The sequence below is a fragment of the Miniopterus schreibersii genome (assembly GCF_964146895.1).
Source record: "Miniopterus schreibersii genome assembly, chromosome: X".
In the NCBI taxonomy this organism is placed as follows: Eukaryota; Metazoa; Chordata; class Mammalia; order Chiroptera; family Miniopteridae; genus Miniopterus; species Miniopterus schreibersii.
This window is the reverse complement of record NC_138104.1, coordinates 84,533,470-84,548,092: the sequence shown is the minus strand read 5'-3', so window position 1 is coordinate 84,548,092 and position 14,623 is coordinate 84,533,470. Positions and strand designations below refer to the sequence as shown.

General features: G+C 36.0%; 1 protein-coding gene across 1 annotated transcript in view; it reads left to right on the top strand.

Moving 5' to 3' along the window:
- The window catches only part of CFAP47 (cilia and flagella associated protein 47), a gene marked incomplete at both ends in the record, with an annotated part of 352,044 nt that overhangs the window by 178,563 nt on the left and 158,858 nt on the right, over window positions 1-14,623 (top strand). The window contains 3 exons of the mRNA XM_081125415.1: window positions 1,757-1,872; window positions 8,277-8,427; window positions 10,407-10,495. Coding sequence (XP_080981541.1) covers window positions 1,757-1,872; window positions 8,277-8,427; window positions 10,407-10,495 — 356 coding nt within the window. The remainder of the gene's footprint in view (window positions 1-1,756; window positions 1,873-8,276; window positions 8,428-10,406; window positions 10,496-14,623) is intronic.

Sequence of the window (14,623 nt, the reverse complement as noted above, 5' to 3'; positions counted from 1 at the left end):
TGTTCACACCTTAAGATTATAGATGACATTATATAGACACAGCTTTTATTTTTCACAAATGCAAGATGCATTTTTTGAAGGAAACAATCAAAATTAAATATAAATGGTAAACAAAACATCAATTGCAGCAAGCTTTGCTTTTAAATTTCATACAAGAAAAATGATTAATATGGAGGTTGCTGAGAAACTTAGACATAGTTTGCCCCATGCATCAGCACCATAAATGGCAGCGTCTAAGTCATAGAATGTCATTCCTATCAACCCTTTCAATCTTCCCGAGTAAAGAAAAATCACAGGAAATGGTTACTATAATTGAAAAGGTATTTCTGTAGCTATATGTCTCAAATAGAAACATAGAATACTGGAACCATTAAGCCATATGCTAATTAATGAAAAAATGTACGGTGCAGTGATTTTTCTGAGACAATTTTAAAGTTATTGACCTTCCCCCCTTTTTCGAAACAAACTTTACACAATAGTTAAATACTGACATTGCAAAACGGGAATTAAGACTCCAAAACTGTCTTTGCTTCCCTTCAACAGCATTCCTTTCTCCCCATGTACCACTCGCCACCCCTACATGAAATCCTAGAGGTGGGTGTAATACTCTCACCACAGATGAACCCAATGACTTTGTGTCATACACGTGATATGACAATGAGAATGAATGTCTTCCTTAAGATCTCAGGGCTGGTTATGGAAGTTCCAGGACTAGAAGCCAATAATAGTGCATAGTGAATTTTTTATTATTTTTAACTTTTCCTTCCAGAAAATGGAAATGAACTCTCTGGGACTTAAAAACAGTTGGTCTGTTAATTAATTCTTTAGGTGCTGATACCTATAGCTAGGCAAGCAACATAAGACCCCAAAATCCTTGGGATAACTGAACAAAAACTCTTCAGCAACAGTATACTTGTCATGGTAGTTACCAAAGTTTTCATTGAAATATAAATGTAGTTAATTTAATCTTTCAACAAGTCTCTACCATATTCCTTATGATTCACTATAATCACACATAGTGCTAATTATTAACCCTTCAAATATCTGTGTGTCTGGTTCCTGGACCACCTAAGTGCAGTTACCTTTCCTTTACTGTGATTTGGTCAATCATCCATTTGCCCCAGGTCTTCTTCCTCTTTTGACTCAGTACTTTCCATGATAACCTTGTGTCTTCCTAATGTGTGTGTGTGTTTTCTTTGGAATCCCCATTATATTCTACATAAAGACTTGTATAATCAGGTTTTCATGGAATGCTCTCTCTGAAAATGAAGTAACATTCCCCAGTACTCTCCATCTCCCAGCATTGAGAGGGAAGGGGCAACAAGACCCTAGCTATATTGTTGCTTCTAGAAGAGGCTACCATTATTGCCAGCCTGGACCTCTGATTTTAAACCTCCACTCTTTATAACTTTCCACACTGAGCAGCCACAGTATCCTTTTTGTAAATTGGGTTATGAAAGTCCTAGGTTTAAAATTCTCCAAAGATTTCCCTTTGCAATAAGAATAAAATCCAAGTTGCTAACTTTCGACTTCAAATCTTTGCGTCATTTCCTTGCTTCAGAGCTGCTTCTCCCTGCCCACTTTTGCTAAACTATATGCTGTCTTCAAATACAAAGTCTGCTTTCCTCCAGTAGTGCACATTAGGAACAAATATTTTCATGATTAAAATGTATAACTCTCTTTGATAAAAATAAGAAATGTTGTACAGGTTTAAAACCTCATGATCTTATTTTTCCTCTCTTGCTCTGCTACGTAGGTTCTAGTGAAAAGTTCAAGCTTGAAACAGTTAGTGTATAAAGCTACAATCATTGGAAGAGATGCTGCTGACTTCTCCCTCTCCCATTTTGGGAATACTGTGACAGTTCCTCCGAAGTAAGTGGGCTTTTTAAAAATTTTACTTCATTGAACATATCAGCCCTAGAGATTTAATGTGTGTTATAATCATTAAAAAGTGACCTGGATTTGTTTTCAGCAGATATATATAAATGAAGAGACCATTACTCACAAGCAGCTAAATTATTCATATGTTGCTGAGATTCCTTTTCAATTTTCTTAAAAAATTTTAACAATATAAAGCAGCTACATTTTTTGTATACATTTAATTTTAGTTTATTTTTCATGCACATTGGCCATAGAAATTAGACAATAAATTGTTGGTGTAGTACTGTTCTTTTTCTTGCAGAGAACTGGAAGCAGTGTGTGAAGTTTCTGATTATAAAAGTGCTGTGTGCTCATTGTAGAAAATTTAGAAACTATGAAAATGTAAAGAAAAACAGTAGAAGACTGATAATCATACCTGAAAGATACCTCAGTGTTGCCATTTCTCTCTATCCCTGGTCATTGTGTATTTATAGATAGATAGATAACCTCATATATATTTATAAGAACACTTTCTTTTTCTTTGAATATCCCTAGTTCATAGCATCATGTTCTTAATTTGGGGTCACAATAGCTTCATAAGTGTCTCTGACTTTTACATTCACATCTATTCCCTATATTATTTTTATTTTCTTGAGGTCAGTTGTTACGTTGGTTTCTCTTGATCTCAGTGTCTCACATTGAATGTTTATCCATTCACATGTAATAATATGGCAATAGAAAAGTAAATTGTGAGTCTTTATATGCACAGGTTTAATTGGCAGATTTCACTTTAGGGTGAAAACATTCTGCTTTTATGCCCAATTGCCTGGCATTCTGTATTGGCCTTGGGGACAATAGTGCTGTCTGAGCCCCATTTTGCCCTCTCTGAAACTAGGAAACATGACAGCTTTGTTTCCTTTATTAGCCTCTGTGCAGATGCTCATCAATGGTTCCCTCTAACTAGCAGCTTTAAAAAAAAATCCCTTTATTATAATTTTAATGAGATTTGTCTTATAGGTAGTGAACCTCAGTTTCAGATGCCACTGTGGCCTAGGACCCTTCTGTCATGACATTTAACAATTAAATGCTGAGCTTTGATACTGATGTGTATAGTCTCTATGATCCAGCCTCATTTTTCTTACTTGGAAAATGTGGATCAGAATATCTACTCACAGTGTTGTCAGCAATAAATGTAGTTATATAGGCAAAACACCTAGTACTGTAACTAGAACTCACAGGAAGCAGTCAATAAGTATTCCCGCTACTCCCCCCAACTCAAAGGGCTGGTGATTCATAGGTGAAAGCATCAACACTATTCACAGTGTTTACAGTCTAGCAGAGTGCCATATAAGCAAATATACAATGAGGATATAATTTGATAATTGTTTTGTTTGTGATGTGTAGAGAAGCAGAGGAAAATGGGAGGAAGATGCCACCTAAGTGTTCTTGGGGAACCCCCAGAAGGGTTCCCAGAAGGTGTAATCCTTAATTCTCCATGTATGTGGAAAACAATTACAGTACTCTCTTTTCTGGATGGGCTTTATTTTGTAGGCTTGAATATTACTATTAGGTGGTTCTTTAAGTATCTCTTTAGTGAGACTAAATAATTTCAGAGTCTTTAGTTTTTATGAATAGAATTCAGAAGCTATTTTGTTTTATTAAACAAAAAAACCTGTGGCTTTATCATGATCAGATACTATATAATTATCTATGCGTACCACATCCTGCCTTAGATTCTGTCTAAATCACGATTAGTAATAATTCTTTCCGCCAGCTGTGGATTTAAATTCCCAGAGATATAATTTATATAGAAAGATTAAACAGATACACCAGCATATAAACAAACATGTTTATTTCTGCATCCAACTTCATGACTAAATTTAGCTACACCCATAGAGTGAGTGTCATAAAAGTGAAAGTATACTTTTAGAAAACCATTCTGGTTCCTTTTTCCCTCGTTATTCTCATCGAGCCATATGGGCGCTGACATTGATGTGTTATATATTTATTCTCCATCTTTTCCAAAAGCCAAGTCGAAGTAGCTTATGCGGTACATGTGATATGAAGGAAGATAAAACCTATAATTATGATATCCATACCTGCACACCTAAGACATGAACTGAGGTAGACCATCCATTTGATTCTGAACTTCCTAACACATTCAGGAAGGAGTCCTGCTCATTTATATGCTTCAATATGATTACAGAATTTTCTCTTCTTTTTATTTTGACACTATTATGGATGCCTCCATTTCTACACCCCCCCCGCTTTGCCCACCTCCATCCAGCCCCCACCCCCACCTCCACCCTCCCCCAGCCCTCACCACATTGTTGTCTGTGTCTATGGGTTATGCATGTAGGTTGTTTGGTTAATCCTTTCACCTTCTTTCATCTTTTTATAAAAGGAGTTTCTATACTCAAGAGAAGCTCAAATCTTCATGGTCCTAAAACCAGCCATTGCCTCGTGGAAAGGATACTGTATTTTAAAATATGTTTCATAGGACTTAAGTATAGGTCCATAAATTCATTTACTAAGTGCATGTTATTTAGAATATGATCATTCTTGAACATCTTTTTCCATCAACTTCCATGGAGATTCAATCCATTATCTTGTGCTATTGATTTTACCAAATGTATCTTAAATTTGTCATCTTTTCCTCTTATCTACATCTTCCATTCTAATTTAATGTACCATTATCTTTAAACTGGGCTGCTACAATGGACTCCTAAAAGGTTTCTCTTCAATCCATCCTCTGTATCAGGACAGCAATGATTTCTTTTTTAAATGCAAATTTGGTCATGTTACTCTTCTACTTAAAATATTCCTGTAACTTCCCATTGTGATATAGACTGAACATTGCAACATGGTCCACGTGGCTTTCATGGCAGATTCTTGGCTATATTTTGCATCACAAAAACCTTTGCTTTTTAAGCTTCAGAACCACTGACCTTTGGTAAGGTCTTCAAACACATCATAATTCCTCCTATCAGAGTCCTTGGATGCCTCCTTTCCTTGCCTGCTCATTCTAGCCACTCACTCTTAACCTTTATATCCCACTTAACATATCACTTTATCTGACCTTTTAGATGGTATCACACTCCCCATTATGTGCTCTCATACCACTTCCTAGCACACACATAATTTGCAGTTTCCACATTTACTTTGTGATGATATGTTGTACGTCATGTCCTATAAAATGTAAGATCCAGGAGATCAGCAATAGTGTGTTTTTCTAATTAGTGTATCCCAAAAACTTAAAACAGTGCTTTGAATATTATAAATTTTCTATGTATATCAATTGAATGAATGAGTGGTTTTATCTAACAATGAATTTTAGAATATCTAGAAAAATCCTAAATCACTCAAAGGCACCTAGCACAGAGTTTGAGCCTATTATACCCAGAAAAAGATTGCAAGGTCAAATATTCTTTGTTCTCAATTAAGTTCAAGTCCAGGATCTTTTCATAGTAGCCAAGAAAATTTGATTTTGCACAAATTGAGAATATCAATGATGTCATATCTGGATAAAAACCATTCCCACTCTTACTAGATGTGGCTGTACTTTTCCCTAAAAAGCAATTTTGAGAATATTTCTATTGATTTGAAAGTCCCCCATTCAATCTACTCTGTTGCTCCTTAAACTAACCCATTCATCAGTAATTCCTCAATGATTCTAGGGAAATTAAGCCATAGTTTGATGCCCAGAGAATCTATTCCCATCTCCATTCTCAAATGTGTGTATCCTAAGGGAAGGTGATAAGTAATAGTTTGTACAAAGAATAATTGTGATATGATATATAATGCTAAATATGTTAAAAGCCAGAGCAAAAGCAAAGGTAAAATTTGTCCCAGATTTATCACCCACAGTTGTGTCAAGGCAAGGCAAGGCTGAAAGATTCAGCCAGTAAAGAAACAATGAACATCATTTTTTACTTAGTTCTTTATTTACATAAACAGTGAAAGCAAATGTAATCAGAGGAGCACAGCCGGCATGGCTCAGTGGTTGAGCGATGAACCAGGAGGTCATTGGTTCGATTCCGTCAGGGCACACGCTTGGGTTGTGGGCTCCATTCCCAGTAGGGGGCGTGCAGGAGGAAGCCGATCAATGACTCTCTCTCATTATTGATGTTTCTATCTCTCTTTCTCCTTTCCCCTCTCTGAAATCAATAAAAACATATTTTTTAAAAAAGTAATCAGAGGAGCTAGATCCCCCCGTCCCTTGTGTAGTGCAACACCAAAACAAACGGGGCCAGATGACAGCACTGTGTCCAGTAAGACATCCTGTTGCTGACAGTTTCATGCTGCAACTAAGTACTTTTATAACCTGTAACTCTACCCTGAAGGGGACTAGGTAGCAAGTCTGAGACCTCATCAGACATTTTCTGGTGATAGCCTCTCAGGGAAGATCGGGAGGCAAGTGAGAAATGTTCTTGTGGCAGCACTTCATGAGCCTCCATGCTGTTATGTTATAGGAAGATCATAGAATTTTCTGCCAAGACTTAACATCCACTTCAGTGAAGCCTTACATACGTGGCCTGGTGTTGTCATGCAGGGTTGCCAGGATGCCATGGATTGGTCATTTCTGTGCAGAGAGTGAAGTGAAGTCTTTAAGCCATAGACTGTTTACCTTTTTACTATGTTTTAGACTAGGAAGTTGAGGATGAAAGGCTATGGAAGTGTTTTCTTTACTCCTCTTAATTATGTATATCTTGCAAATAAAAGTCATGTTATTTATATACCATTAGTTTCATTTGAGATTTGAATTTTATTTTCAACCACAGTTTTAAGTATTTTTTGAATTCTTAGTCTTTCTCATTTTTTCTCCATGTGACCATAAACCAGTGATAAGATTAAAAATTTGCCTAAACAGCACAGAATGCCCTATGAAATTTGCACACAAAAATATATGATTTTCTTTGGCTGCCTGTTAGAAAATCCAATATATGGTAGATTATACATACATTTGGAAGTTAACTTTAGATTTAACGGACTGGATCAAGATGTTTTCTTTTTTAATTAATTAATTTTCCAATTGCAGTTAACATACAATGTTGTTAGTTTCAGGGATACAACATAGTAGTTAGACATTTATATAACTTACAAAGTAATCACCCCAATAAGTCTAGTACCCATCTGACACCACACATACTTATTACAATATTATTGAGTCTATTCCCTGTGTTGTACTTTACATCCCTGTGACTGTTTTTGTAACTGGCAGTTTGTACTTAATTTCTTTCACCTTTTCACCCAGTCCTCCAATCCCCCTCCTATCTGTTGACCATCAATTTGTTCTCTGTATCTATGAGATTGTTCCTGGGTTTTTTGTTTGTTTGTTTGTTTATTTTAGATTCCAGAAGTAAGTGAAACTATATGGCATTTGTCTTTCTCTGACTTTTTTAAAATATATATATATCTTTATTGATTACAGAAAGAGGAAGGGAGAGGGAGAGAGAGAGATAGAAACATCAGTGATGAGCCATTGATCGGCTGCCTCCTGCACGCCCCCTGCTGGGGATGGAGCCCACAACCCGGGCATGTGCCCTGACCGGGAATCGAACCGCAATCGCCTGGATCCTAGGTCAACGCTCAACCGCTGAGCCACACCCGGCCAAGCCCTTTGACTTATTTCACTTAGCATAATACCCTCTAGATCCATCCATGTTGTCTCAAATACTAATATTTCATCCTTTTTTTAATCGCAACTCCTTTTTATCCATTAGTCTATCAATGGGACACTTAGATTGCTTTTATATCTTGGCTATTGTACATAATGCTGCAATGAACATAGAAGGACATATATCTTCTTTAATTAGTGTTTTGGATTTCTTCAGTTAAATACACAGAAGTGTAATTTCTGGGTCATGTGGCAGTTCTATTTTTAATTTTGTGAGGAACCTCCATACTGTTTTTCATAGTGGCTGCACCAGTTTGAAATCCCACCAACGGTAAACAAGGGTTCCCTTTTCTCTACATCCTCATTAGCACTTGTTATTTGTTGATTTATTGATGGCAGCCATTCTGACAAGTGATATCTCATTGTGGTTTTAATTTGCATTTCCCTGATGCTTAGTGATGTTGAGCATCTCTTCATATGTCTGTGGATAAGGGGGTTATATCAAAATATATAAGGAACTCATACAACTCAACAACAAAACCCCCCAAATAATCTGATGAAAAAATGGGCAGAGGACCTGAATAGATACTTCTCCAAAGAGGACACACAGATGAGGCAAGATGTTTTAACTGATGACAATAACTAGATTGGAGGCTTCCTGAGATCTGTAATAATCTTGAATTTTATTGTAGAAGTGAGTATATTGCAGAGTGTAGGCACAGGGCACATGGTCTACACTGAATAGATGGTTGTTAATTGTCTTTTTTCAATAACATTTTTTTAATCTTTTATTAAATAGAGATGAAGTCCATATCACTCTGAAATTCACCAGTCGCTTCCTCTATCCTGCTGAAGCTTCATTGGTATTAATTTCAATACCTAAGAATGGAGTGAAAGGCACCACAATGATTTTTGCTCTTAAGGGTGAAGTCCGCAAATTTAAACCCATGGTAGGTAAATTTTACCACTTTTATATGTCTTCGCTTCTCTTCTCAGGCCGTGGAGTATTCCAAGCATAGCTGTTCTTCCGAGTTTTACCTCCTGGTAGCTCTTACTCCTTGAGATCCTGTGTGTGTGTAGTTACATTTGCACAAATTTTGGCCTCTGTGCCTCTGATATTCTTACTATGATACTCTTTCAGTGGAAATAAGTCTCTAGTTTCACAAAAGAATTTGAAAGGACTTGTGTTGAGTGTTATTTTAAGGTCAGATTTTTAGGATAACTGTACATTTGTGCTATTCACGGAGGCATTCACTGTACTCATAGCAACTTTCATACCCTCTGCCATGGAGACTTGTGATTTAAGTGAAAGCAGCCCCTGGGCCTGTGTCTGCTTTTATTTGAGTTAAGGGTTGGTGATTTACACAGCAAAGAAAATGTTTCTCTTCTCCAGTTGGAACATTCTTCAATTTATCTTGAGTGTCCTGTGGATCAAAGCTGTTATAAAGATAATGCTAAGGCTGGCATTTATTGAGAGGTGATGATGTTCCAGAGTTCTGTTTTATCTCAAAAAATGAGGGAGAAGGACTTGAAAAATTTTTATAAAATGCTGTGACATTGCTATGATTGACTTTTTGTAGTCAGTATTTTGGCTAAATATATTGTTCTACCGTGGACATATGACAAGGAAGTACAGTGGTACCTGGGTTTTTGAATGCGATCCGTTCCGGGAGCCCGTTCGAGTTCTGAAATGTTCGAAAACCGGGGGATCCGCAGCCGACAGCTGGGCCTCAGGATCCTGCCCTCAGCGGGAGCCGCGGGGCATGTTGAACTTCTGAGGCGGGTTCGAAAACCGAAGCATTTCCTTAGGGGTTTAAAGCATTCATAACCCGAGATGTACGTCCACGGAGACGTTTGGAAACCGAGGTACCACTGTAAGTTTGTATGTGGCCAGATTTCCGTATGGAGTATAAAGAATTTTAGGTGTGCGGTGGCATGAGTAGGAATTAAGTAGAATGACTCTAGTGATGGTCAGCTTTGTAAGGAGGGCGGTAAGCGGTTCCCATGGCAGGCCGGCTTATTAGATAATGACGCCCAGAGCAGGCAGCAGGCATGTGATCCACATCGAGATGTGTATTAAACCTTCAGATTCTCTCTGGACGAATGAACTCTTACGCTTCCCAGTCCTTTCACACAAATTCTCTGAAACAAAACAGTGCTTTGCCATATGTATCTAAGAGACATGGGTGGGTTCAGCCTGCTGTTAACATGGCTCTGGGGAAGAAAAGCTGACACTTGAAGCTCATGTGGCCTCTGTTTACTGCTCCATCTGACTACTCGCGGTCTTTGTCACCAGGAGGTAGAGTGGGTAACAGTGGAGAAATCAAAGAAGATAAGAGCATGATCAGTCTGAAATGTAGGATTCTTAGAATCTTTTCCTCTTTGGAAATTCATTGGTTAATTTGAATTTTAAATTTTATATTTGTGCTTTTATTACAGTAAAAATATGTCAGTATAGCCACCGTATTATAAACACAGGCATGCCACACTCACACACACCTACACACAGGTAGATATTCATACACTCACACAGCTGTGTGCATACACACACACACTCACTCACCCCTGCCTATCCTTTATGTCATGTTATTAGGTGTATATTATAATTAATTAATTTTCAAATGTGAAATGCTCAGTCATTAATAAAAATATTTTAAGGAAATCCATTTGGGAGATACTATTGTGACAGTTCAGTTGTTAGCAAAAGTACTATGGATCAGTGATGAAGTAAAATATGAAATATGTTTTTATGTCTTCCTACTTAGATTTTTGCAGTACAATGTTTCTGGGAAAAGGGGAATTATATAAATTAATATCATAATATTTAAATGAGCAAGTTTTTAGATACTCTAAGCTTTTATTTTATAATTCAGGTTATCCTTTTTTTGTTCTTACCATTTAATATGTCTTTATTTACTTTTTCCCTTAGAAAGTTGTAAAATGCAAAAGCCCATGTTATAAATGGAAAGAAATCACTGTGGATATTAAAAATCCCTTCCGTACTGCTGGCGACTTCAGGTAAGTTATTGTTTTGATGTTTTGAAGTAAATTCATTACAGTTAGCCATATCCAATCTTAATGGAAATACGTAATTTTCTTTGACATGAACTATTTTGAGGAGAAATTTTTTGTATTTACATTGCTAGAAATTTATAAGCATTATCAGATAAAATAGAACAACTAATGAAAGTAAATCAATTTTCCTTGAAATGTTATTTGATCTGTATAAAATTAAGACTCATCATATAAAGTTTATGAATTTTGTGTATAAGCTTTCTATTTGTTGAGATTTACTCTTCTTTTAGTTTTAAAAATTTATAATTAACAGACTTTTTATTTCTAATTTTATTTCTTCTGTTAATTTCCATAAGTGAAATATCTATTCAAACAGAGAATTCATTTTTACTTAAGGCATCATTATTGATTAAAACTGCACATTGACCTAGCTGGTTTGGCTCAGTGGTCGGAGCATCGGCCCACCATCTGAAGGGCCCCAGGCTCAATCCCTGGCCCTGGTCGGGGCAAGTGTGGGAGCAACCAATCGATGCGTCTCTCTCACATCGATGTTTCTCTCTCTCTCTTTCCTCTCTCCCCCCATCTCCCTTCCACTGTCTCTAAAAAGCAATGGAAAAAATATCCTCGGGTGAAGACTGAAAAAACACACACCAAAAAACACTGCACATTAAGTGTGCATTTGTTCATCTTGAGATTTAACAACAATAGCAACAACATAGATTTGAGATGGAAGTACAACAGAATACTTAATTATTGTTTAAGTTCACAGTGGAAAAATATCTTGCTATATATTTCCATGTTGTGGGAGTAGATGGACAATGTACTGCTTAAATTACAAACTCTCTTTCCACCAGCTTTAGAAATCAGAGCCTCATAACAATACTTGTGTTGAGACCGTAAATTGTATGTATGCCTTTTAATGTTTGATAATTTTCAGTTTTTAAAAATCACTGTATGTCTAGGCTTTTGGAAGTTTCTTACTAACAATATCATTTATTGTTGACAAAGCAAAATCTCTTTTGTTTATCAATTATTGGTGAATGTATGGTTCCCAAGTTCACTGAGGGAGAATTTTATTTACTATATTAAAGTGTTACATCAGAATGTAAGGAACAAAAAAATCTCAGAAAGTGTTACTTTAATCCAGTATCAGAATGTGCCCTTAAATGAACCAAATGACTGACTGCATTTCTTCAGAGGAAATCAAGATCAAACATTGGTAGAGCTGAAAGAAAATCTCAGAGTTCCAGGAATTGGTAGAATATTATAGTTGCATGTTTCTCAAAAAAATCATAATATTTTATTGTTACTTTATGGTTTATCTCAGATCACATTAAAATTGTTACTTCTTGTGCAAGGTGCATGGTTTGTTAGAGAACAAAATTCTTAATTGGGGTAATTTGACTCCTCTTGTATGAATGTGGGTCTTAAACTTAAGCAAAATTTTAAAACTCAAAATTTAAAAACCAGTCATAACATTTGTGAAATCAATATTTTATAGTAGGCATATATTACTTAAAAATTTTTTAAATAATAAAATAGGTAAGAAGGAAATTTAATGACAATTAATTCATATAGAGACTTTCTGTTATAAACACTATAACAATAAAATGACATAATTTAAAATATTACACTTACAAAATGATCAAGATTTCGTTCTTATTAATAATCTCATATTAAGTGTATTTTAAAATAAAATAAAAATTTCCACGTTTTCCCGAAAATTATATGTAGCACAGTGACCAGATTTCATCATTTTTTAAATCAAAATTTAACATTACTTGTAACAAAAAAGTTAACCCAATCTAGATTTAGCAGAGACAGGATTATCTCCCATGCCTCTATCTACTAGATCAATGGTTCCCAAATTCTTTTCCAGAATGTAACATCCCTTGTAATGCTTTTTTTTTTTTTTTAAAACATGTTGTGAGATTGGGTTTGTTGGTATCTTGCATTTATAATCAAAGGATTTAATAGTGTAATTCCCTTTTCTTGTGATGTCTTTACCTGTTTTTTTGTATCAGTAATATTTGTCTTGGGGAATGATTTGGGAAATGGTCCTCTCTTTCTATTTTTGGAAGAGTTTATGAAGGATTGGTATTCTTTTAACATTTGGTAGAATTTACAGCTGAAGTGATCTGGGCCTGAGCTTTGCTTTGTGGGAAGTTTATTTCATTACCAATTCCATCTCTTTACTTGTTATGGTCCTAATCAAATTTCCTATTTCTTCTTGAATCAGTTTTGGTAGTTTGTGCCATTTTAGGAATTTGTGCATTTACTCTAAATTAACTAATTCATTGGCACAAAAATTTTCATAGTATTCCTTTGTAATCCGTTTTTTTCCTGAAAAGTCAGTAGTGATGGCCCTGCTTTTTCCCTTTATTTAGTAATTCGATTCTTCTCTCCTTTATTTTTAATGAGTCTAAATAAAGGTTTGTCAATATAATCTATCTTTTCAAAGAACCTTCTTCTGGTTTTCTTGATATTCTCTATTTTTCTTTATCTTTATTGAGGTCTAATTGATATACAAAAAACCTGCACTTGCTTAATGTATTCAATATGAGTGTGGCCATATGCATATAACTGTGATACTATCATCACAATCAAGGTAATAAACATATACCCATCACTTCCAAAAGTTTCTTTGTGGGTTTGTGGGGGTGGGGTGGGGGGTGCAGTAAGAATGCTTAACATGAGGTTTACTCTCTTAGCAAATGTCTAAGTGCGCAGTGCTGTTTTCAACGATCGACACGATGCCGTGTGACATAGCTCCGGCACTTACTTATCTTGCATAACGAACTTTGTACAAGTTCCCATTTCACCCTCCTCCCCTCCCCTGTTAACTACCCTTCTATTTTCTGCTTTATGAGCTTGACTATTTTAGATTCCTCATATAAGTGGAATCAGACAGTATTTGTCCTTCTGAGACTGGCTTCGTTTAGTCCCCAAGGTTCGTCCACGTTGTCAGGTGCTGCAGGGTTTTCTTCTTTCCTAAGGATGTATGATGCGCACACACCACCACATTTCCTTTATGCATTCACCTGTTAATGGACATTTGGATTGTTTGGATTGTTTGCATATCTTGGCTATTGTGAATAATGCTGTAGTGAACTTGAGAATGAAGATATCTCATTGAGATCCTGGTTTCAATTCCTTTGGATAAATAACCCAGAAGTCAGATTGCTGTGTCTTAGGGCAGTGTTTCTGAGGAACCTCCATGCTCTTTTCCATAATGGGTGTACCAATTTGCATTCCTACCAACAGCATACCGGTGTTCTCCTTTCTTCATATATTCACCAACCTTTATTATCTCTTATTCTTTTGATAATAGTTATCCTAACAGGTACGAGGTGATATTTAATTATGGTTTTGATTTGCATTTCTTTGATGATTAGGGATGTGGAGTAATACCTTTTTATATATCTGTTGGTAATCTGTATGTCTTCTTTGGAGAAATATCTATTCAAGTTCTCTTTCCATTTTTAATTGGATTATTTGTTTTGTTTTGTTTTTAATTATGAAACTATAGGAGTTTCTTATGTATTTTAGACATTAACCCCTTAACAGATAATGGTTTAAAAATCCTTCTCCCATTCTATTGGTTGCCTTTTCACTCTCTTGATTGTTTTCTTTGTTGTGCAGAGCTTTAAAAAAATTTTTTTAATATATCTTTACTGATTTCAGAGAGAGGGAGGGAGACGGAGAGAGAGAGATAGAAACATCAACGATGAGAGAGTCGTCATTGATTGGCCACCTCCTTCATGCCCTCAATTGGGAATCCAGCCTGCAACCCGGACATGTGCCCTGACCGGGAATCGAACCGCAGTCTCCTGGATCCTAGGTTGATGTTCAACCACTAAGCCACGCCTGGCCGGGCCAGAAGCTTTTTAATCTGATGTAGTCCTACTTGTCTATTTTTGCTTTTGTTCCCTGTTGTTTTGGTGTCATATTCAAGAAGGTATTCCTAAGATCGATGTCAAGAATCTTTTTCTATATGTTTACTTCTAGGAGATTTACAACTTCACGTATACAATGTAAATCTTCAGTTCATTTTGAGTTGGTTTTTGTGTATGTGTAACATAAGAGTCTGATTTCATTCTTTTGCATGGACTTAACCTGTTTTCCCAACAT